This window comes from Lipophrys pholis (genome assembly GCF_963383615.2).
Source record: "Lipophrys pholis genome assembly, chromosome: 9".
NCBI lineage: Eukaryota > Metazoa > Chordata > Actinopteri > Blenniiformes > Blenniidae > Lipophrys > Lipophrys pholis.
Window position 1 is genome coordinate 31,294,354 of NC_137639.1, and position 24,391 is coordinate 31,318,744.

Below are 24,391 nucleotides of genomic sequence, written 5' to 3' on the forward strand. Positions count from 1 at the left end.
GATTTACCATTGTTCTATGTGGATAGAAGCATTGACTTTCCACTGTCAACAGTCCCACAACAGAAACATAAACTTGATCCCTGGCCGCCTCCCAGCTGTCATTTCCTGGAACGCCTCCCGCTCTAAAACTGCGTCAGCTGTTGTTCAGTTGTGCTTTTACTTCCAGGATCTTCGCACCACAGGTACATTTTCCCACTGTTTACACTGTGTTGTGTCTGTTTTCTGATTTCTCTAAGCGGTTGTTGGTTCTGTCTCATGTCTGAAGAGCAATAAAATGTGGAAATCTGTCGATACCTTAGAGAGTTTCAAGGTTTGTTTCACTGCAGAGCCTCTATAGGTTATATTTGTGCCAAAATAATTCTGAGCGAGCAATGGGAAACTTTGAGCGCAAGAAAATAAATTATGCGAGCGAAAAGGCGTACATCGAGCGCGCTTAAGTGCGAGGCGGCGGCAGATGCGCATGCGCAGCTCTGGCACAGCTCTTGTTGTTTTGGCTTAATAACATACATTTTACAGTCATGCCTCTGGTGGCCGCAGCTGGTCTCCTTCACTGTATCCGCAAAGGTTTTAATCCGGCTCCCAAACTAGAAAGATTCTTTCACGGCGCTGTTCCCACTGATGGAGGCTCCAGAGCCTCTTGACTGCTCATCTCACTCCTCCTGCTCTTTCAGTTGTTTACAACTGAAACAAACATGGCGGCCGCGGAGTGATACGACTCACAGTCCACATTCTAGTTTTATGGTCCAGGTCAGTAGTTTGATAGTTGAGACACTCCCTGATAGCATCCGGCGCATCACGCACTCCTCTCTCTTTTTTTTTTTTTAGCGGATTAGGAGTTGTCGCGTGAAACTTTGTTGTGTAAACTAAATGTTGTGTAAATTTCGAATAATAAGGTACGAAAATAATAAGAAAAAAAGAAAAGAAAATTAACAACAAAGTTTTCCTCTCAAATAAATGAATAACAGTAATAATAATATAAAATAAATCAAGAAAAACATCATCAGAGAGTATTCGAAAAGGAGTGAGAAGAAGTAAAAACTTATTTACTCTCACCCCTCGTCACAAGTAAATAATATAATTACTTCCTTCCATCTCTTACACACACACACACACACACACACACACACACACAGAGCAAGGAGGAAACGAACAATAGAAATAACCAAAAGAAATGACCAGACATTTGCCCCTAAACATAGCCTCGTGATTGGCCACACCTTCTTCTTCCTCGTACCTTTTGAAAATCATATTATTATATAGAATTTTAAACTGTCTCATATTTGATCATTGCTTCAGTTCCATACTAAACCCGTTCAGTACTCTCACCCCGCATACTGAGAGACAAAACCCTTTTCTGGTCGTGCGAAATCTCGGTGGTTTAAAGTTACATTTCCTCCTCAGATCGTAAGACTCTTCATACTTTTTGAACAATTGTTGTATATTCCCTGGTAATAGATTATATTTTGCTTTGTTTGTGCTGTTTGGTACTGCACAATGTCAGTCAGCTTGAGTAATACTGTGTTTGGTACTGCACAATGTCAGTAAGCTTGAGTAATACTGTGTTTGTGTGTTCCTGATAAGCGGCTGTGTGAAGGATCCTATTGCTCTTTTCTGAAGGATATTTAGTGAAGATAATCTGGTTTTGTAGTTGTTGCCCCAAACTTCAGCACAGTACTGCAAATAAGGAGAGACTGGTGAGCAGTATAGAGTATGGAGCGATCTTCCATCCAAGACCTTCTTTGCTTTATTCAGTACTGCGATGGTCCTTCAGACTTTACTCTGTATATGTTTGATATGTAGTTTCCAGCTCATTTGGTCGTCTATAATTACCCCCAGAAATTAAATTTCATGAACTCTCTCAATTTCTACCCCCTCCACTTTTATTTTTACCTCTGCATTCATTTTATAATTGCCAAATAGCATTATTTTTGTCTTTCCTAAATTTAATGATAATTTGTTGCTGTCAAACCATTTTTTTAATTTGTTAATTTCTGTAGTTATTTCCTCCTGCAACTGTACTATATTATCCAATGAGTGAAAAATAATAGTGTCATCAGCAAACAGTACAAAATGCAGTAGCTTAGAAACCTTATACATATCATTAATATACAAAATAAAAAGTTTGGGACCCAATACTGCCCCCTGGGGGACCCAATACTGCCCCCTGGGGGACCCAGTACTGCCCCCTGGGGGACCCAGTACTGCCCCCTGGGGAACGCCACAAACAATCTCCAGACATGATGAGGACTAGTCACCACCTTTACAAACTGCTGTCTCCCACTTAAATAACCTTTGACCCAATCAAGTACTATTCCCCGGGACACCATGTCTTTCCAGCTTATTGATCAATATGTTGTGGTTGATTGTGTCAAATACTTTCTTCAGGTCTATGAACCCCCCTGCAGTATATATCTTATGGTCTATAGTATTGGTGATTAGTTCTATTGCTTCAGTTACTGCCAGTGTTGTTGATCTATTTGATCTAGATCTATACTGATTCTCTGCAAGTATGTTGTGTTTTTCTAAGAATGAGTCCAGTCTGTTGTTAAAGAGTTTCTCCAGTATTTTTAAGGATTGTGGTACTAATGAGACCGGTCTATAGTTAGTGAAATGACGCTTGTTCCCAGTTCTATATAGAGGTATGACCTTGGCTGTTTTCATTTTATTTTGAAATGAACCAGTTTGAAATGAAACCTTCCATATGTATGTTAATGTTTGGAGATGAATTCTATCACCCTTTTCACTAGTGACACATCACTATCAACACAATCTGTAGAGTTTTTATTCTTGCTTTTAGTGACAATATCCAATATTTCCTGTTCTGTCGCAGCTTTAAGAAACAAAGAACCAGGATTTCTTTCTGGTATATAAGTATATAGATAGATATGTATAGGTATATGTTCTCCAGAACTCCCAGTATCAGGGATCTGTTCTGCTAGTTCAGGTCCAACGTTTACAAAGAATTCATTAAATCTGTTAACTACTTTATTCATGTCATAATGTTCCACGTTCTTATGAATAAAATACTTCGGTAGAGTATTGTGTGTATTACTGTTTCTTATAATATTATTTAGTATCTTCCACGTTCCTTTAATGTTGTTTTTATTATCCTCTAATATTCTTTTATAATAATCTTTCTTACTCACTCTTATAATATTAGTTAACTTATTTTTATATTTTTTATATTTTTGTTCTGCCTCTATAGATCTATCTAATGAAATCTCTGTAAAGAGTATTCTTCTTTTTACATGCATTTTGTAATCCTGTTGATATCCACGGATTACTATTAGATGCTAGTTTTTTGTTGTATTAATTGGACAGTGTTTATCATATAATAAGGTAAATATATTTAAGAATTCATTATATATATGATCAACATTGTTATCATTATATATTATATATTGCATTCCAACAGTCCATTTCTTAGTGCGTTTATGGATTCCTCTGTCTTTACTCGTCTGTATTCTGTTTTTTTGTCTTTTTTTTCCCAAGGTTTGTATTATTAACTGTAAATACTCTCTCTGTCTCTGTCTCTTTCTCTTTCTCTTTCTCTCTCTTTCTCTTTCTCTTTCTCTTTCTCAGGTGTGTGCAGAGTGACTGAGCAGAAACTGAAGACAAAGTGAGTTTTTCTGGATTTTCTAACTGTTTTTAACCTTTTCAACCTTTTCATGGTGTGAGAGAGTGTGTTGTTCAGAGTGTGTGTTGTTCAGAGTGTGTGTTGTTCAGAGAGTGTGTTGTTCAGAGTGTGTGTTGTTGAGAGTGTGTGTTTTTGACAGTGTGTTGGTGTGTGTGTGTTGTTCAGAGTGTGTGTTTTTGACAGTGTGTTGTTGTGTGTGTGTTTTTGACAGTGTGTTGGTGTGTGTGTGTTGTTGAGAGTGTGTGTTTTTGACAGTGTGTTGTTGTGTGTGTGTTTTTGACAGTGTGTTGGTGTGTGTGTGTTGTTCAGAGTGTGTGTTTTTGACAGTGTGTTGTTGTGTGTGTGTTTTTGACAGTGTGTTGGTGTGTGTGTGTCGTTGAGAGTGTGTGTTTTTGACAGTGTGTTGGTGTGTGTGTGTTGTTCAGAGTGTGTGTTTTTGACAGTGTGTTGTTGTGTGTGTGTTTTTGACAGTGTGTTGGTGTGTGTGTGTTTTTGACAGTGTGTTGGTGTGTGTGTGTTGTTGAGAGTGTGTGTTTTTGACAGTGTTGTTGTGTGTGTGTTGTTGAGAGTGTGTGTTTTTGACAGTGTGTTGGTGTGTGTGTGTGTGTTGTTGAGAGTGTGTGTTTTTGACAGAGTGTTGTTGTGTGTGTGTTGTTGAGAGTGTGTGTTTTTGACAGTGTTGTTGTGTGTGTGTTGTTGAGAGTGTGTGTTTTTGACAGTGTGTTGGTGTGTGTGTGTGTGTTGTTGAGAGTGTGTGTTTTTGACAGAGTGTTGTTGTGTGTGTGTTGTTGAGAGTGTGTCAGGGACAGGCTGGTGGAGGTGATGGAGTGGCGGTTAGAGATTGGCTGGTGGAGGTGACGGAGTGGAGGTCAGAGATTGGCTGGTGGAGGTGATGCTGGCCAATGTTCCAGTGTTTATCAGCGATCTCATAGAGCTGCTCTCCAGGTATGGAAGGTGGTTTCACCTGTGAGGAGACTGTCTTCAGGCTGCAAGGAGCCTGAGGACAGACATATTGTCTGTTACAGGAGACAACTGCTCATGGTCCTGAAGAACAACAACCAGGAGTTGAACCTGAGCTTCAAAATGAATAGATTCACCTACGCCTTATTTTTGCCAGGATTTCCTATAAAAAAAATTTTTTATTTAAAAAGTAAAGAAAGAAAAGATGATGGGAAAACCCTCCCGAGAGACACCGGCTGTAGAGAAACACACATGACCCTGTCCTCCAGATGTTTAAGGGTTAATGAACCAAAGATGTGTCAGTTGTGTAGAATTTTGATAAAACATCCATCAGAGGATGAATCTCAGCAGAGTGACCAGAGAACGAGGAAACTTGGAATGAGTCAGTCCAACTAATGCAACATGTTGGTTCTGCGTCTCTAAAGATTTCAAACTCCACAATGAGTCGGTGTGGAGAGAAAGACGAGGACGGCCCGTCCCGATCTGGTGGACCGGAGCCGAGCGGCCCTGACGGGTGAGGCGGAGGTTTATGATGATCCCTGATTGTAGTGGGCAGATTTTAAATAGGCCAACGGCGACCGAGTACTTTGGTCTGAAAACATCCAACTGACGCGTCTCGTCTCCATCTTGACTCTTGATTTTTCCCCGTGACAATATTTTCTTTCTTCTTCCAGGGTTGAGGACTCTTCTTCTCCCAGCTGTGTGTCCATGAAGAGTGACAGATCTATGGATAAGCCAATATTATTCAGACGTGAACCTCCAATATCAAAGTAAATCACTAAAATATTTCCATTACAAATACATCTACAGCAGAACCGACCCGACCCAATGTGGTGCCCTGGGCCGGGTTATATATGGTACCGCCATCCAGCAGCAAATAGCAATGTTCTTACTTTATGAGACATGTCACTCAATTTACATGCTTAACAAATTACAAATATATACAAAAAAATCAGAAATGATATAAATAGCCCTACAACAAAGTAAAGTAATGTAACAAAAAGAATAAATAATTATAGTAATAGAGTAGAAATATGACGATCAACATCAAACACTCTAAATAACGGCAGTTTGCACACAATAACTTTTCATAATCTACATTTGCACTATAATTATTAGAAGAAAATAACAACATAGAAAAGCACATATTTTTATTATCATTTGAAGTAATATTAATTAGGAATTGCTTTACATTTCAATCAGTGGGAGCTTTGCCACTTAAATAGTTAATAGATGTAATTAATCTTCATATAACTACATTGAAAGTTAATTTTTCTCTTCACTGTGGCGCCCCCTGGAGGCCACATTGCCATTTGCCTATATTGCCTAATATGGCCATCTGATCGACAAGCACTTTTTTTAATCGCAACTGTGAATCCTGCTTTGTGTGATGAAAATGAAAAGAAAAGTTTTGAATCTGTTGAAGGATCCTGCTTGAGTTCGATTTAATTTCATGCCTGTTTTACTGGCCGTGTGAAACCAAAAGCAAATCTTATCTAGTCAGACATTAAGAGTCAAAACCTGACTTGCAGTAAGTTGGAGTTTGTACCTCATGGACAGACTTTTATGAAGCAAACACTGAAAAACCTTTTCCTGACATTGTTTCACCTCCATTTCTTTCAGGGACTCGTCGTCCCCGAGCGGTGTGTCCCTGCACAGTAACGTATCCAAGGATCTCCCCTTGAAGTTCCAACAGATGCAGCATATTTCACAGTAAACCACTACAATACTTCACATACAAATATGTCATCCTCTACTTTTGTAAAAAACCAAAACAAAAAAAAACCCCAAGTCAGATGTGATGAAAATGACAAGACTGAAAAGTCGACAAATATTCCTCATTCAGACTCACAAGATTAATAATCTGGATTTATTTTGCACAGACACCATCCTGTGATGTATATATGTATATTAAAGGTAATTTATCTATGTACATGGTTGATGAAGACCAAAAATATTTAGTCAGTTGTGATAAAATAAATGTCTGTATTTATTTGTCATATTTTAAATATGATTCCATAACCTTGATTATACTTTAATATATGTATTATAAGAAATATATTACATTATATTATTAAAAAACAGATCATTAGTCTGAATATAATAGTTTTAACATGTTGAAATGAATTGATTATCAAATAAGTGAAAGCTAAAAATGATATATTAAAGGAGAAGCGGACATGAAACCAGATTATACTTCTGGTCCTAAATAGTCGTTAGTTGTAATGAGGAGGATGTGCACTGCAGTCAGTGGAGTAAAGGTTTGGAATGAACTCAGCCAAGAACTATAAACTGCAGTTATTTATGATTAAAAAAAACCACAAGAGACTAACAGGAGACAAAGAAAAGCTCTACATTAAATCCATACTTAAATGAGTAAATTGGAGGAAGTAGTTATTTTTTTTCCTCATGGGCAGATTTTAAATAGGCCAACAGCGACCGAGTACTTTGGTCTGAAAACATCCAACTGACGCGTCTCGTCTCCATCTTGACTCTTGATTTTTCCCCGTGACAATATTTTCTTTCTTCTCCCAGCTGTGTGTCCATGAACAGTGACAGATCTATGGATAAGCTAATATTATTCAGACGTGAACCTCCAATATCAAAGTAAATCACTAAAATATTTCCATTACAAATACATCTACAGCAGAACCGACCCGACCCAATGTGGTGCCCTGGGCCGGGTTATATATGGTACCGCCATCCAGCAGCAAATAGCAATGTTCTTACTTTATGAGACATGTCACTCAATTTACATGCTTAACAAATTACAAATATATACAAAAAAATCTGAAATGATATAAATATCCCTACAACAAAGTAAAGTAATGTAACAAAAAGAATAAATAATTATAGTAATAGAGTAGAACTATGACGATCAACATCGAACACTCTAAATAACGGCAGTTTGCACACAATAACTTTTCATAATCTACATTTGCACTATAATTATTAGAAGAAAATAACAACATAGAAAAGCACATATTTTTATTATCATTTGAAGTAATATTAATTAGGAATTGCTTTACATTTCAATCAGTGGGAGCTTTGCCACTTAAATAGTTAATAGATGTAATTAATCTTCATATAACTACATTGAAAGTTAATTTTTCTCTTCACTGTGGCGCCCCCTGGAGGCCACATTGCCATTTGCCTATATTGCCTAATATGGCCATCTGATCGACAAGCACTTTTTTTAATCGCAACTGTGAATCCTGCTTTGTGTGATGAAAATGAAAAGAAAAGTTTTGAATCTGTTGAAGGATCCTGCTTGAGTTCAATTTAATTTCATGCCTGTTTTACTGGCCGTGTGAAACCAAAAGCAAATCTTATCTAGTCAGACATTAAGAGTCAAAACCTGACTTGCAGTAAGTTGGAGTTTGTACCTCATGGACAGACTTTTATGAAGCAAACACTGAAAAACCTTTTCCTGACATTGTTTCACCTCCATTTCTTTCAGGGACTCGTCGTCCCCGAGCGGTGTGTCCCTGCACAGTAACATATCCAAGGATCTCCCCTTGAAGTTCCAACAGATGCAGCATATTTCACAGTAAACCACTACAATACTTCACATACAAATATGTCATCCTCTACTTTTGTAAAAAACAAAGAAAAACCAGTCAGTTGTGATAAAATAAATGTATCTGTATTTATTTGTCATATTTTAAATATGATTCCATAACCTTGATTATACTTTAATATATGTATTATATGGAATATATTACGTTATATTATTAAAAAACAGATCATTAGTCTGAATATAATAGTTTTAACATGTTTAAATGAATTGATTATCAAATAAGTGAAAGCTAAAAATGATATATTTAAGGAGAAGCGTTCACTGTTTAAGTGGTTAGATCTGGTTGATTGGTGTGAATATTTGATATTTGAATATTTGAATTAGAGAATGTTTGGAATAAAGGAAGAACTGAGCTCATCACTGATGAACGGTTTTTCTTCCAGAGTCCAGCAGGAGCAACCAGAAGCTGCTTCTGCTCATCCAACAGACCTGGACTCCAAATTCCAGGTTCGAGAGCCGGCTGATCCCTGGGCTGTTCCTCCAGACCCCCTCCCTCACAAACACCTTTAAACATGACATGTTCTTGTGTTTCAGTCTCTGCGGGAGAGCTTGGTCTCCTTTGTGAACAAGGAGCTGCAGAAGCTCCGGGAGCTTGCGAGTGCAGATTGTTCAGAGGATGAAGATGAGGATGAGGATGAGGACTGGGACCCTGGCGACGGGCAGAGGAAGAGCAGCAGAGAGGCTTTTCAGCTCATTGCTTTGAGGTTGTTAAGAAGACAGAAGCATGTGGCGCTGGCCCAACATCTGGAAAACAGTGAGAGGTTTTTATAAAGCTGATAGAGATTCACACATTGAAGGTTGTTCAGACTCTTTGGAAAACAAATTTCTTTGATTGCCAGTTACACAAACCGAACGGTGAGTTTGTCCTGGTTGTGTACTAAGATGTGTGTTTCCTGCAGGGACAGTCAAAACGTCAGTGGTTTGTATCTGTCAACTTCTCTTAATAAACACGGACTTTTGGAGCTTTAGAGTCTGAACGTATGAATCAATTCACTTCAAACTAATATATTTTGTCATTTTTCCCTTTTAGAAACTTCTGGAGGCAAGTGTCGCCTTAAACTGAAATCCAACCTGAAGAAAAGGTTTCAGTACGTGTTTGAGGGGATTGCTGAAGCAGGGAATTCCTCCCAGCTGAATCAAATATACACCGAGCTCTTTGTCACTGAGGGGGAGGCTGCAGAGCTCAACAGTGAACACGAGGTCATGCAGATTGAAAAAGCTTCCAGGAAGGTAGCAACAGCAGAAACCATGATCAGATGTGAAGATCTCTTCAACCACAGTCCAGGAAATGAAGCACCGACCAGATTGGTGATCACGAAGGGGGTGGCAGGCATCGGGAAAACAGTGCTGACGCAGAAGTTTGTCCTGAACTGGGCTGAGGGCGGAAGCAACCAGAACATCCACTTCACTTTCCCCTTCACCTTCAGAGAGCTGAACCTGCTGAGGGACCGGAGGTTCAGCCTGGTGGGACTCGTTCATCACTTCTTTCCTGAAACCAAACGAGCGGGAATCTGCAGGTTCGACGAGTTCCAGGTTCTCTTCATCTTCGACGGTCTGGACGAGTGTCGACTCCCTCTGGACTTCCACGACGCCGAGATCCTGACGGACGTGACGGAGTCCAGCTCGGTGGAGATTCTGCTGGCGAACCTCATCCGGGGGAAGCTGCTTCCATCGGCCCGCCTCTGGATCACCACGCGACCCGCCGCCGCCCACCAGATCCCTCCGCAGAACGTCGGCGTGGTGACTGAGGTCAGAGGATTCACCGACCCACAGAAGGACGAGTACTTCAGGAAGAGATTCAAGGAAGACGAAGTGTACAACAAAGTTATTTCTCACATCAAGACCCCGCGAAGCATCCACATCATGTGCCACATCCCAGTCTTCTGCTGGATCTCTGCCACGGTGCTGGAGGAAATGTTGAAAAGCAGCAAGGACCAGGAGCTGCCCCGAACCCTGACCAGGATGTACATCCAGTTTCTGGTGGTTCAGTCCAAACATAAGACCATCAAGTATGACGGAGGAGCTCAGATGGATCCACACTGGAGCCCCGACACCCAGAAGATGGTTGCTACTTTGGGGAAACTCGCGTTTGAGCAGCTGCTGAAAGGAAACATCTACTTCTATCAAAGCGACCTGAGAGAATGTGGCATTGAGATCAAGGCAGCGTCGGTGTACTCCGGCGTGTTCACGCAGATACTTCAGGAGGAGAGCTTGTTGTATCTGGACAAGGTCTTTGCCTTCGTCCATCTGAGCGTCCAGGAGTTTTTTGCTGCTCTTCACGTCCACATGACATTCGTCAACACGGGCGTCAATCTGCTCGCAGATCAAAACTCTGCTTCTCTGTTCTTCAAGCTGTTCAGCTCAAGTCCCTTGTCTTTTTACCAGAGTGCGATCGACAAGGCTCTGCAGAGTCCAAACGGCCATCTGGACCTGTTCCTCCGCTTCCTGCTGGGTCTTTCCCTGCCTGAAAATCAGGCTCACCTCCGAGGGCTGGTGGCACAAACCGGGGACTCTCTGACCAATGAGAGGACGGCAGAGTACATCAAGATGAAGATCAGTGAGAATCCGTCTCCTGAGAGGAGCATCAACCTGTTTCACTGCCTGAAGGAGCTGAAGGACAGTTCTCTGGTGGAGGAGATTGAAACGTGCCTGAGATCAGGGTCTTTCTCCACAGGGAAACTGTCTCCGGCTCACTGGTCGGCTCTGGTCTTCATCTTACTGTCTTCAGATGAAGCTCTGGACTCGATTGACCTGAAGAAGTACTCCGCTTCAGAGGAGGCGCTGCACAAGCTGCTGCCGGTGGTCAAGGCCTCCACTAAAGCCGTGTACGTTGAACAGTATCCACTTTGTCTTACCTGGGCTGCAGAAAGATTTGACTTCTGTCTCCTGCTTGTCCTTCAGGCTGAGTCACTGCAACCTGTCGGAGCGAAGCTGTGAAGCTCTGGCCTCAGTCCTCGGCTCCCAGTCCTGCAGCCTGAAAGAGCTGGACCTCAGTAACAACGACCTGCAGGACTCAGGAGTGAAGCGGCTCTGTGAGGGCCTCCAGAGTCCACACTGCGCCCTGCAATCCCTCAGGTCAGACGACAAGATGCACAAGAACACACAGGCTGAAGTGGATCCTCAGAAAAGATAGTTGGAACATCTTAAAGTTCTCCAGCTGTTCTACTCTTCTTCTTGGTCTGGTCGGTCCAGAAACCTTCAGTATTTTAAGTTTCTAGCTCCTCCTTGATTTTCCTCCATTTGAATATTGGATCATAGGAGCTGCATTCAGAATCTGCTGTGTCTGTGTGAGCTGGCCCGATGACACTATATAGGGTTTGATTTCTGATTGGCTGGTTGGAGCAACACACTTTCTATAACCTGAAACAAGCCAGGGAGAGAGAGGACAGACTGTCTTCACTTCTGGGACGTCAGTCCAGGTATGGGGAGGATCAGTACTGCTGGAGAACCTTTAGGAAGTCAAGTTTACATAATATGACCCTTTAAGATTCGCAAGAAGACCAATAACATGTTATATTAATGTCTGTCGTCCAGGTTGATGTAATGAAAGAAAAGGACACTTTTTGCTGAAAGCAGTCATCAGCTGGTTCTCACGTCTCCAATCTCTTAAATGATCTTTAAATCAATTCTTAAAATGTATTCTGGAAACAAATCCAACATGGCGCTCGCTCTGACCCCTTCGTCCTCTCACCAGAGATCATGGAGATTTTGTCTGGTACGGATGTTCGGCATGTGTTGATTGTCCACAGGAACTGTCGATCATGGCGAAAGCATAGCGATAGCATAGCGATAGCATAGCGATAGCATAGCGATAGCATAGCGATAGCATAGCGATAGCATTGCAGTCCCTTGCTCACATGAAAAACTGGAGCTACACTCGGTTGAGCGAAGGTCTTCGCCAACACCACACTTGTTTGAGGAACTCAGTTAGCATCGCTAGCATGATAGCCCTTAGCTCATATAGATCCTAACTAGGTAGGTCAGGTAGCTACATCACCGTGTGAAACACTGAACGTCTCCATGGCAACAGACGCTGATCTTCTTTGACCTCCTCCATGAGGTGCCTCTCTCATCCGCCTTGTACGGGACAGTTTTTTGCTGTTTGGCATTTATTATGAAACGGTTTGTCGTTAACGTCTCAAAATCTAAGTGATTGGTTCTTGGACGATGACAAATCATCCCTGAAAATTTCTTCCAATATCGGTGAATAGTTTTTGTGAAAGGTTTGTAAACTACATACATATAAACCAATAAATAAATACAAACATAACCTTCTCCGCCCAACTTTTGTTGGCAAAGGTAATAAAGAGAAAAAACGACGTTGGATCCGTCTACAAACATCCAGGCTGCAGAGCAATACACCCGAAGAGTTCAAATAAAATACAGGCTCATTGGTAAATCAACGTTCAACATTTCTACTAGCCCCATTAACGGCTAGTGGCTAACTGCTAGAAGCTAACGGCTAAATTTAACAGTTTATGACATCAGCTTCCAGCGTTGACGACAATCAAAACCTCCTGTTTGGGGGTGGCGCCTCCTTGTGGGCAATACTGGTTTGAACAAAGAGTCCAAAAAAAAAACCTTTTTCAGTTTCAACTTCAGGTTCAACGACAAGAATCATGTTTTAATGAGGAAACCAGGGATTTCTGGTGACGACTGCTTTAAGATGTAAGAGTTCACCTGATGAATACCAACTGTCTCTGTGTGTCTTTGTCTGTCTCTTTGTGTCTCTGTGTGTCTTTGTCTGTCTCTTTGTGCGTCTCTGTGTGTCTCTTTGTGCGTCTCTGTGTGTCTCTTTGTGTCTTTGTCTGTCTCTTTGTGTCTCTTTGTGTCTCTGTGTGTCTTTGTGTGTCTTTGTCTGTCTCTTTGTGTCTCTGTGTGTGTCTTTGTCTGTCTCGTTGTGTCTTTGTGCGTCGCTGTGTGTCTCTTTGTGTCTTTGTCTGTCTCTTTGTGTCTCTGTGTGTCTTTGTGTGTCTCTGTGTGTCTTTGTGTGTCTCTGTGTGTCTTTGTGCGTCGCTGTGTGTCTCTTTGTGTCTCTTTGTGTCTCTGTGTGTCTTTGTGTGTGCAGTCTGTCAGGTTGCCAGGTCACAAAGGAAGGTTGTGCTTCGCTGGTCTCAGTTCTGAGCTCAAACCCTCGTCTGAAGAACCTGGACCTGACCTACAACTGTCCCGGAGACGCCGCCAAAAAGAAGCTTTCCAACGGACGGAACGACCCAACCTGGGGACTGGAAACTCTCAGGTACGAACAGTCAGGAGGCAGCGATGGAATCTGAGTCACACATTAAACTTTGTTCATCACAGTTGTTAAGATGTTTTGACTCTTGACTGTTAGAAACAGGATTCATTCAGCAGAATCTTGTGGCTTGTGGCTGATCTAAGGTTTGTTTCCAGGATTGACCCTGGAGGAGCACAGTTCCTAAAACCTGGCTTGAGGAAGTGTGAGTATGTGACGGATGTTTTACAGCAGGACGGCGTGGAAGTCCAAAGTTTCCTATGTGGTGTCATGACTCCCAGTTCATATTCTCCTGGACGTGGCACTTTTATTTTGACAGTGTTTGTGTGTGTGTGTGTGTGTGTGTGTGTGTGTGCGTGTGTGTGTGTGCTTTCAGTACTAAAACTAACAACAGCGCCAACTAGTGGACCAATAGAAGTCATGCGGGCAAAACAAAGGAGAAGAACAGCAGTTTTAGACACTCAGTTTCAGTAGATCAGAACTCGACTGTACAATGAACCGATTGAACTGGAAGAGCTGAAACTGAAACTGAAGGCTGCTCAGTTTGATCGTTGTTAATTTAGTCATATTTGTGAAACAACAGGCGACACTGTCTGTCCTTCTCTCCATCAGACGCACGTCCACTCATGCTGGACCTGAAGACGGCGAACAGGAAGCTGATCCTGTCGGACAACAGCCGAAGAGTGAAGGTGGTGAAGGACCGGCAGGCGTACCCGGACCACCCGGAGAGGTTTGACTACTGGAAGCAGCTGCTGTGCACCGAGGCTCTGAGAGCTCGCTGCTACTGGGAGGTGGAGTGGGCGGGGCAGGTCTACGTCGCCGTGACGTACAGAGGAATCAAACGGAAGGGAGAAGGCACCGACTCCTGCCTGGGGATGAACGAGCAGTCCTGGAGTCTGCACTGTTTTGATGGAGGCTACTCCGTCCTGCCCGGGAACACCACCGTGCCCGTTTCACAACCGGCCTCCAGCAGAGTGGGCGTGTACCTGGACTGGCCGGCCGGCACCTTGTCCTTCTTCAAAGTCCTGCCGGACACGCTGGTTCACCTGCACACCTTCCACACCGCCTTCACCGAGCCGGTCTACCCGGCGTTCAGGATCCGGATCGAGCCCTTCTGCTCGTCTCTGGCTTTGTGTGACTAGTCCTAATCTAGTCCAGGTCCAGACTCCAGGACGGACTACACCACAGTAAGATCCTAAACACATCCCGAGGAGGCGACGTCCAGAGAAACTACCGACGGTAAAACAGACCGAACATAGATTTATGTAGAATGATATGTATTTGATGTGTTTCTAACCTGAGCTCTGCTAAAAGCTCATTTTAGTAAGAGGTGGACCTGGTGTCCAGCCTGTCCAGGTCAAAACTAACAAGAAAAAAAAATAAGGACAATAAAAAGAAATGAAAAAAAAGAAGCTAAAAAAAAACCCCAACTTAATATAAAACCTGAAGCAAACACAGTAAAATAAAACAATGAGAAAAAAGAAAATAAACACAGAAAAGAAATCAGAACAAAAGTTCTTCTCTTCATTCTAAAACACTGAAACATGTTTGTTTCATCTTTCTATTTCTTACTGTTCTTATATCGGTTCAGGTCCATATCAACCCGGTACCTTCTGTGGGTTGGGTCTTTTCCTTACTTAATGGCCACACTGATATTTGTGAATTTATAGATGTGTAAATATTTCTGTTATCAGTATCTTTGAAGAGGCTCTTAAAAACATTGTGTTGATGTAAATAATCTTATGACTTCTTTGAGTGAAAAAGAAACATTAAAAAAATGATCTTAATGATGAATAATAACCAACAAAATCTTACAATGAATATTAAAACAGCACAAGTTTTTATTTTTGTATCCGGCATTCCATTTAAGTAAATTAATGCCTCATAAACTTATTTCTTTAATCCACAATCAATCAAACTTGTATCAGTTATGTTGACAAATGATAAGATTCAGACAATATTTGTATTTGTGTCGTGTAAAAATAAAGGAAATAAAAGTTTCCGTGTGTATCGTCTGTGTACATCCAAAGTTTTAACTCGGACAATGAATTCACAAATCACAACGTTACGGACGTATTTATGATGTTGAAGTTAATATAGGACGTGGTTCTCCGGGGTTCTTCTGCTCGGTTCTGCTGATCCTCAGACCAGAACTGATTTCATGAACTGGAAATGAAGAACATGACAGACTCAGTAGTGAAACCATTGATGACCCTGAGCTGCTGCTGCTCGTCGCTCTAATGAGGTCACATGCTGCACTTGTTCACGTCTACGTTTTATCGTGCTTCATGTCTTCTTCTCTGTTTCTGCTGTATTACTGTGGCAGCGTCACAGTGCCACCTACAGGCCTGGCAGATGTACTACATCACTTTGAGTAGTTTTCATGGTGGCTGCAGAGGTTTCCCGTGTGGACGGGGAACCTTTTAAGAACTACGGGGGAAAAAATTATTGTTTTAACGGCGCATTTTCAAAAAGTTGTGTCTTCAGTGGCTCAGAGCGCCGTTGTCATGTGAACAAAAACCCCCGAACAGAAGAAAAGTTGAGCGTTTTCACGAGAAAGTGGCGTAAACTCCGCCCCGCTGCTCTCTGCCTGCGTTAAAACGTCCATCGAGCCGCGACATGAAGTTGGGTTGCGTCTCGGTTCGTTACCTGCTTCAGAGAGAAGTTGGCGATTTCACAGTCGCAGGGCAACTTGGTCAGCATGTGAGCCTGGAAACGCTCTGAGAGGGAAATCAAACCGTTCACTTCTGCTGCAGCCAAACTCATTTTCACACCTTCAAACTCAAGCTGCAGTGGTGTCTTACTCACCGAGGAGGATCTGGAGTCTCGTCAGCACGGCCACGTAGTTGTCGTACTCGATCCCGTCGTCAGATTTGTAATTCCACCACAAAACTCTGAAGGTTTGATCGTCCAGATTGAATCCTGCATCGCAGAAAATCAAGATAATGAATTAAACTAAACGGCTTCTTCTCGGAAAATTATGACTCTTGTCTGGTCTTGTTTACTCGTGTTGTTTACTCGTGTTGTTTACTCGTGTTCCGTCTGGGCTCAATCTGAAGACCAGAGACTGACAGAATGAGTTTTGAGGGAGAGTCATGTGATTTGGCAGAAGACTGAAGAAGATGTTGTCGGCGTGTTTCGGACGTGATCCGGTACCTCGGTTGGACACGGCGTTCTTCAGTTGGCTCATGGTGACGGACGGCGGGTTCCTGCTCTCGTAGCTCTCCACGTATTCCCGCCGGATCACGGCCACGAAGTGCTCCAGTTTGAAGAACTCCACAGCGTCCAGGTCTTCAGTGTTGTCTGCCTGAAGCGGCCGGTCAAAGAGCCTCAACGCTTTCAACAGCAGGAGTTGCAGGATTCGTACCGTCGCCGCTGCCTGACCGACATCTGTTTGTTATTATTATTATTATTATGTTTAATGTTTACTGCTCCTGTGTCACATTTTAGTGTTTACTGTCGTTCTCCTCAGTTCCTCGTCTCTTTGTTGGAGTGAGCCCCCCCCCCACCCCCCACCCCCCCACCCCCACCCCGACATCCACATAATACGTGAGTTGTGTGTTTACTCGTCTACTTTACTTTTATTTTGTCTAGATTACTGTTATATTGTCTTGTTTACTCATTTGTTTTGTTTTGTCTAGTTCTTTTTTGTGTTTACTCCTCTCTTGTTTAGTTTACTCTTGTCTACGTTACTATTACCTTGTCTTGTTTACTCTTGTCTACGTTACTTTTATCTTGTCTTGTTTACTCTTGTCTACGTTACTTTTATCTTGTCTAGATTACTTTTATCTTGTCTAGATTACTTTTATCTTGTCTTGTTTACTTTAATCTCGTGTTGCTTACTCTTGTCTGTGCTTGTTTTGTTAACCCTTATCTTGTTTAGTTTAGTCTTACCTTGTCTTGTTTACTCTTGTCTACGTTACTTTTATCTTGTCTTGTTTACTCTTGTTTTTTCTTGTTTACTTTTATCTTGTGTAGTTTACTATTGTCTGGTCTTGTCTCGTTTACTCTGGTCTTGTTTACTCTCATTCCCAGTTTCCTTTACGTCTGTTTGTTGGAGCCTCGTCAACTTTATCGTCTTTCAGCTTCTGACCTTCAGTCGTTTCAGATCGACGTCGTTTCGTTTGTCTGGCCGTGGCCGCGGATCCCTTCTGGGTGATCAGAGCGACGATTTCTACTTCACAGAGAAACACGACCTGTACCTTCTCTCCTCCGTCAGATAAACACATCTTCTCTCTGAAAGCACGGATCTTTCTTTTCCCACAGCTTGTTGTGACGTGAAGCTGAATCTACATCGGGGATGAAAGTATCCTGATCACTGCAGGAGACGTGACTGACCCGTAGAAAGACTGATGAAACAAATCTAAACTAGTATTTAAAAAAAAAGTCCAAACCAAAGGATACGTCCATGAGGGTCAACAGCAGGCGAGCAGACTGGAGAGTTAAAGCTGCGTTTTTTTAAAGACAAGAAACACGAAGGTGAAACGTTCTGCTTCCAGTGTGACGGAGTGTGACGGAGTGTGACGGAGGCTCCGTTTACGTGACGACATTTTCAAGTGAAAAACACAAAACGTTCCGAGTGTTTTATGTGTCCGTTTCCACGGCAACGGTGCTCAGAGGCGCTGAAAACGCAACTTTCAACTTTTCTGAAACTAAAAAAAAAAAACCAACGCTGCTTTTTCACTTGAAACGTCGTCGTGTGAACGAGGCGTCGTAAAGAAACAAACGACTGACATTTCCCTCGCACGGAGTAGCCGCCAGCGTTCAGCTTGGTGAGAACGTCTTCAGCTCGTAACATCTGGGAGGAGAGACCAACGCAGATAATCCATCAGAATAACTTGAAGTTTCTCCTGGAATCACTCACAGCAGCACGACTGTGACGTGAAGGACTTTAAATATGAATCACAACGTTTCTTCAAAACTACATTATGAGCTGCAGTTTTTAAACCATAAAGTGTGACACAAACTTTCTCTCACTTCTTATTTCAAATTAGGTTTTTGTTTGTGATCTCATCCATTTGTTTTCTCACCTTTGCTTTTCAGATTCTCGTCGTTTTCACAGAAGCTGCAATATTTTAAGTTTGCTTGTGTTGTGTCACCAACTGAACGACACAGGATTGTGGTCGGACAACTTTCAACTTACGATTGTTCACATTTATTTCTGAAAATAGTTGCAGTACCTCGGATCGGCTGTCCTCCTGTTGAGAGCAGAAGAAGGAGATTCACTGTGATTGTGGCCACGTAATGTTAGACGCCTAAACAGTCCCGGTTCACAGACTCACCAGGATGCACGTGGAGTCAGGAAACGCGGAGCACTGCAGCTCGCTGGGCCAGGAGACGCCAAAGCTGGACATGTGGCCCTCGCAGTCCCTCCTGGCTCGCTCGCAGAACGACCTGCAGGGCCACTGCACCTTCCCGGACTCGCACTGCGGGGCGTACACCCGACACAGGAAGAGGCGGATGTCGGCCGAGCACAGGGTCTGCACCAGGGAGTTGAAGAAGGACATCTGGGTGACGGCCTCGCGCTGGCTGCCGTGTCCCAGCAGGTTGGGGACGATGGTCTGGTTGTAGGAGAGGCCCTGGCACAGCGGGATGCTGATTGGCTCGCAGATCCCGCCGCTGCTGCTCACGCCGTACTGGAAGAACAGCCACACTTCAAGCCAGGGCGCCGCGATACAAGGCAGCGTTCTTAACATCTCACAGAGTCTGTCTGCGTCTCTGGGGACAAGTTGTGGAAATTAAAAAACGTTTTGGAAAAGTTGCGTTTTCCCCGTTTCAACGCCTGCGTCTGGAGCGTTTTCAAAAAGTTTTTGTGTAAACTTAAACATTGCCGTGTAAATGTGTGTTGGGTTGTGGGATTTTTTTTTTTAGACAAAAGGAACAACTTTATATATATATATATATATATATATATATATATATATATAGAAAAAAAAATAGTCTGGTTTAAATAAAGTTATTGAAATGAAAAAAAAAAAAGCATTTTGAATAATTTGGATAAATATTTAATGTATTCGTGACAACCCCTAAAAGTTTGTAACACATTTCATTAATTGCATATTTTGTAATGTTTGGGAATACAAATAATTGATGTGGTAATCCTTTTAAGACATTTGACGTATCTTCTGCTTTAAGAATCATAAAGGTCAACTTCCGGTAACTCGGGTTACCGAGCAGCGGGAGAAACAATAAAAGAAGTTGAAACGCGTTTTCCAAAAACGTGCTTCATCTTTACAGTCTTCTTGGGGATGAAGAGTTTCACTGAGTCGGTTTTGGTGAGTTACGTGTTGTTGCTTTTTTCATTAATTAGTGCTTTTAATGTGGAGGATACAGGAGAACCTGTGAGGAGGGACACCTGTACTGGACACGTCACTGTGCTCGGACACATATTTACCTGTTTACAAACCTTCCTTTGGGGGGTCTCTAAAATATTGGTGAAATGCTATATTTTGTTATGCATTTCCTTTTTTTTGTCATGATCATGTGTAAGATTAGATTATTTCTATTAGTGCATGATGGTGAATCTTCACTCACTTTAATAAAGTTGCCGGCCTGCATGCAGTTCTCGTCCTCACCATTGAAGTGTGGGGGCGCTAGACTTAAACGCCACTTTAAATCAGACAGCCGCTCAATTCCAAACAAGGAAACCTGGTAAATGTTGGACTAATAAAATAAAAATAATGTGGAGGACTCAAGAGCAGCAAGAGATGATCCAGGTCTGTGGAGCTTCTGTCTGGAGGTGATGTCCATAAACTGGCATTAATATTCAGCACTGTGTTGAACATGATGGTACTGAGGACTGGAGCTCTGGCAGTCTGGACCTTTTAATTCTAGTTCTGATGGTCATGAGAGTTTGGTGTCAATTATTGGTTTATTGATGTGTGTTAACTTATTTCAGAGGTTATTTGGTGCCTGTTAATGTGGAATTGACTCCCGATGGAGTCGCACTTTTTTGTTTTCCATTGACGGTCAAATGACGTCCAGACAAGACGTCCAGACAAGACGTCCAGGAAACGTCCAGGAAATTCATACAACAACTTTAATTGTGGCTTTTTGTGTCCAATTGTGGCCCCGAAGACACAAACATGTGGAACTGAACCGGAACATTAACGGTACGTGTCCTCACGATCCGTCCACTTCCTGTTCGTTGTCTGAGGGAAAAGCACCGCGCTGCATGCTGGGTACGCTGCTGGTCGCCCCGCAGCTCATTTGCATAACGTTGGATTCTGACACCTTTATGCACCTGAGGCGGTGCCGCGGTCTGACGCATCGGGAAACTTTGTTCAGACGTCTGAACAAGCTGCGGTGGAACTAAAACCAGGACGACTTGTCTCTCGCCTCAGATGTTCTAGATTCTAGAATATTGTGATCGTCCAGAATCTGAAAACCGGCACAAGGATGTATAATATCATAGATTCACACCACAGATTGAGAAAAATGTCTTATGAATTGTGAGTTATTGTAAAACTAAATATCTTCTGATGGTACAACCATCATGAACCAGCCAATAGAATAGAAGGATTTTAAACTGTGATACTTTTTACACTTCATGTACCGAGTAAATCAAAACGACTCACATGTTCGCAGGACTCGGAGGAAAAAGCGTTGCACTTCAAGGATTCGGGCCAGTGGAAGCCGAACTTGTTCATGAGGCCTTCGCAGCCACTGCGGGCGCGCTCGCACAGCGCCCTGCAGGGAGGGCGGGGCCTCCCAGAAACACACTCCGGTGCGTAGACGGAGCAGAGGAAGCTCTTCAGGTGAGGGGAGCAGCCCACCTTCACCAGAGGGTAGAACTGGTGCACCTCCAGGGCGGCGTCGTCCTGGTTCTCATGGCCCAGCATGTTGGGCATCACCGTCCACGAGTACGGCAGGTCCCTGCAGACCGGAATGGAGATCCGCTCGCAGGGCGACGACGAGTCGGGGAGAAGGCTGGCCGGATCCTGGAGAAGCAACGACGTGTGAACGTGTAAATTCAGCTACACTGAAGATTTATGACCTATAATCTGGTGTCAGAGGAGGAAGAAGCTCTCTAATCTGGTGTCAGAGGAGGAAGATGCTCTCTAACCCGGTGTTAGAGGAGGAAGATGCTCTATAATCTGATGTCAGAGGAAGAAGATGCTCTCTAACCTGGTGTCAGAGAAGGAAGATGCTCTATAATCTGATGTCAGAGGAGGAAAATGCTCTCTAATCTGGCGTTAGAGGAGGAAGATGCTCTCTAATCTGGTGTTACAGGAGGAAGATGCTCTGTAATCTGGTGTCAGAGGAGGCAGATGCTCTCTAATCTGGTGTTAATCTGGCGTTGGAGGAGGAAGATGCTCTCTTATCTGATGTCAGAGGAGGAAGATGCTCTCTAACCTGGTGTTACAGGAGGAAGATGCTCTATAATCTGGATGTTAGAGGAAGAAGATGCTCTCTAATCTGGTGTTAGAGGAAGAAGATGCTCTCTAATCTGGATGTGAGAGGAAGAAGATGCTCTCTAATCTGGTGTTAGAGGCGGTAGATGCTCTCTAATCTGATGTCAGAGGAGGAAGATGCTCTCTAATCTGGTGTTAGAGGAGGAAGATGCTCTCTAATCTGGATGTTGATCACCCACTCTGGAGTGAAGCCCTTCATTTGGCCGTGAGTTGAAGACGACTGATAAACTGACTCACCCTCTCACATGACTCGGTGGTGAAGGTTTCACACTTGAGGACGTCGGGCCACGGGAAGCCGAAGGAGTTCATGAGGTTCTGGCAGCCGGACCGGGCCTGCTCGCAGAGCGTCTTGCAGGGCGGCCGCGCTCGTCCAAACACACACTTGGGGATGTAGACGGAGCAGAGCAGCGGTTTGAGCTGAGGCGAGCACGCCACCTGTATGAGCGGCAAGAACGTCTGCAGCGACAGGCCGGCGTCGCTCTGGCTACTCTGGCCCAGGGCGTTGGGCATGATGGTCTCCGTGTACAGCTGGTCTTGGCAGAAGGGCACCGTGAGGGGCTGGCAGGTCCCGGGAGGCTCCAGCGTCTGGGGGCTGGACGGACCCTGAGAGAGGAGACGGACGTCACTACAGCTTCCTGTTCGGACCGGACGTCACTACAGCTTCCTGTTTGGACCGGACGTCACTACAGCTTCCTGTTTGGACCGGACGCCACTACAACTTCCTGTTCGGACCGGACGTCACTATAGCTTCCTGTTTGGACCGGACGTCACTACAGCTTCCTGTTTGGACTGGACGTCACTACAGCTTCCTGTTCGGACCGGACGTCACTACAGCTTCCTGTTGGGACCGGACGTCACTACAGCTTCCTGTTCGGACTGGACGTCACTACAGCTTCCTGTTCGGACCGGACGTCACTACAGCTTCCTGTTTGGACCGGACGTCACTACAGCTTCCTGTTTGGACCGGACGTCACTACAGCTTCCTGTTGGGACCGGACGTCACTACAGCTTCCTGTTGGGACCGGACGTCACTACAGCTTCCTGTTCGGACCGGACGTCACTACAGCTTCCTGTTCGGACCGGACGTCACTACAGCTTCCTGTTGGGACCGGACGTCACTACAGCTTCCTGTTCGGACTGGACGTCACTACAGCTTCCTGTTCGGACCGGACGTCACTACAGCTTCCTGTTTGGACCGGACGTCACTACAGCTTCCTGTTGGGACCGGACGTCACTACAGCTTCCTGTTCGGACCGGACGTCACTACAGCTTCCTGTTCGGACCGGACGTCACTACAGCTTCCTGTTCGGACTGGACGTCACTACAGCTTCCTGTTCGGACCGGACGTCACTACAGCTTCCTGTTTGGACCGGACGTCACTACAGCTTCCTGTTTGGACCGGACGTCACTACAGCTTCCTGTTTGGACCGGACGTCACTACAGCTTCCTGTTCATCTGTTACCTCTCATTAATAAAACAATCATGAAACAAACTCTCTGTCTTCACCTGTAAGCTGCGATTTAAACGAAGGGAAGCAGAACTGTCTAGATTTCATCAGCAGAAGTTGTTTTGGACGTTTCACTCTATTTTGCAGCAGAATTAAAATTTGTCATTAAGTTGAGACCAGAGACATTTTCATCATAATTGTTATGTCGCTTTTGACGGCTCTGATCTGTTTAAAAGACCTTGTAAAATTTTACCGTTTAAAAAAACAAAAGTTTTTATCCCTCCTAACAATAACTTTCTTATTTCTTCACTGTTTGGTCGAAAACCAAAGCAGTGATTTAAAGAGACAGTCACGTCTGCTACTCACCTGGACACAGTTGGACTCGGGCAAAGTCTCGCACCGAAGCTTCACCGGCCACGTCAACCTCCTGGACTTGATGACGCTGTCGCAGTCCGACTTGACCTTGTTGCAGAGCGCCCTGCACGGCTTCAGCCGGTTGTCGTTGTCGGCGCCACACTCGGGCACGGCCACACGGCACAGCAGCGTGGCCACGTTGGGCGAACACCCGGTCTCCACGATCTGCCCGACCTGCTGCAGGCTGTAGCCCTGGGCGCCGCTGGGATGCAGCGAGCTGGTGTACCCCAGACCCTGGCAGAAGCTGCTGGTCACTGGCCGGCAGTTGGCCCTGTTACCGCACGTCTGCCGGGCCAACAGCAGCAGGACGCAGGCCGCCAACAACAGACGCATCGCGACTCCAGGTAACGGCACCAACCGGAGCTGCAGGAGGCTTTTGGGATCCGTGTGTGCAGGAGGTGGAGGACAAACCCCCGAATGAAGTTCCTACAAACAAAAGCTCTGATTTCTGAGCGTCGGTGACATCACCGATCAACTTCAGGGAACCAGAGCCAGAACGCTCCGAGCAGAAATTCAACCCCGGAGACCATTTGTGGCACGCACACCCACATCTGGTTGTGATAATCAGCTTTCTGTGTGTGTGTGTGTGTGTGTGTGTGTGTGTGTGTGTGGGGGGGGGGGGGGGGGGGGGGGGGGGGGGTGTCAAGTGAGTGTTATGAAACTAATGATTGCATAGAAAGTGTTTCAAGACCAGGAAAAATAAAAA

The 24,391-nt window shown here is 44.0% G+C and overlaps 2 protein-coding genes across 9 annotated transcripts; one reads left to right on the plus strand and one right to left on the minus strand.

The window, feature by feature from the left end:
- Positions 1-15,388, plus strand: LOC308114659 (NLR family CARD domain-containing protein 3-like). 8 transcript variants are annotated; one of them, XM_080471717.1, is made up of 13 exons: positions 1-182; positions 3,583-3,619; positions 5,023-5,111; positions 5,272-5,367; positions 6,221-6,310; positions 8,058-8,147; positions 8,561-8,624; positions 8,712-8,931; positions 9,208-11,002; positions 11,079-11,252; positions 13,246-13,416; positions 13,569-13,615; positions 14,023-15,388. In XM_080471717.1, the coding sequence occupies exons 3-13, from the start codon at positions 5,038-5,040 to the stop codon at positions 14,550-14,552; spliced, it is 3,351 nt and encodes a 1,116-aa protein (XP_080327843.1). In that variant the 5' UTR covers positions 1-182; positions 3,583-3,619; positions 5,023-5,037; the 3' UTR covers positions 14,553-15,388. The 8 variants fall into 8 exon arrangements, with proteins under 8 accessions (XP_080327843.1, XP_080327842.1, XP_080327845.1 ...); XM_080471721.1 differs by lacking the exon at positions 5,272-5,367 and having other exon boundaries at positions 109-182; positions 9,208-10,734; positions 10,852-11,002; XM_080471723.1 differs by lacking the exon at positions 5,272-5,367 and having other exon boundaries at positions 120-182; positions 5,023-5,145; positions 6,158-6,310; positions 9,208-10,734; positions 10,852-11,002.
- On the minus strand, positions 15,228-24,128 carry LOC308114660 (uncharacterized protein). The gene is made up of 11 exons (XM_080471724.1): positions 23,638-24,128; positions 22,062-22,427; positions 20,988-21,350; positions 18,693-19,046; positions 18,591-18,608; positions 18,145-18,208; positions 17,815-17,858; positions 16,567-16,717; positions 16,219-16,332; positions 16,060-16,130; positions 15,228-15,576 (listed from the first exon to the last, which is right to left on the minus strand). Exons 1-11 carry the CDS (start codon positions 24,016-24,018, stop codon positions 15,553-15,555), a joined length of 1,950 nt encoding a protein of 649 aa, XP_080327850.1. The 5' UTR covers positions 24,019-24,128; the 3' UTR covers positions 15,228-15,552.
- Between the last annotated feature and the right edge of the window lie 263 nt (positions 24,129-24,391).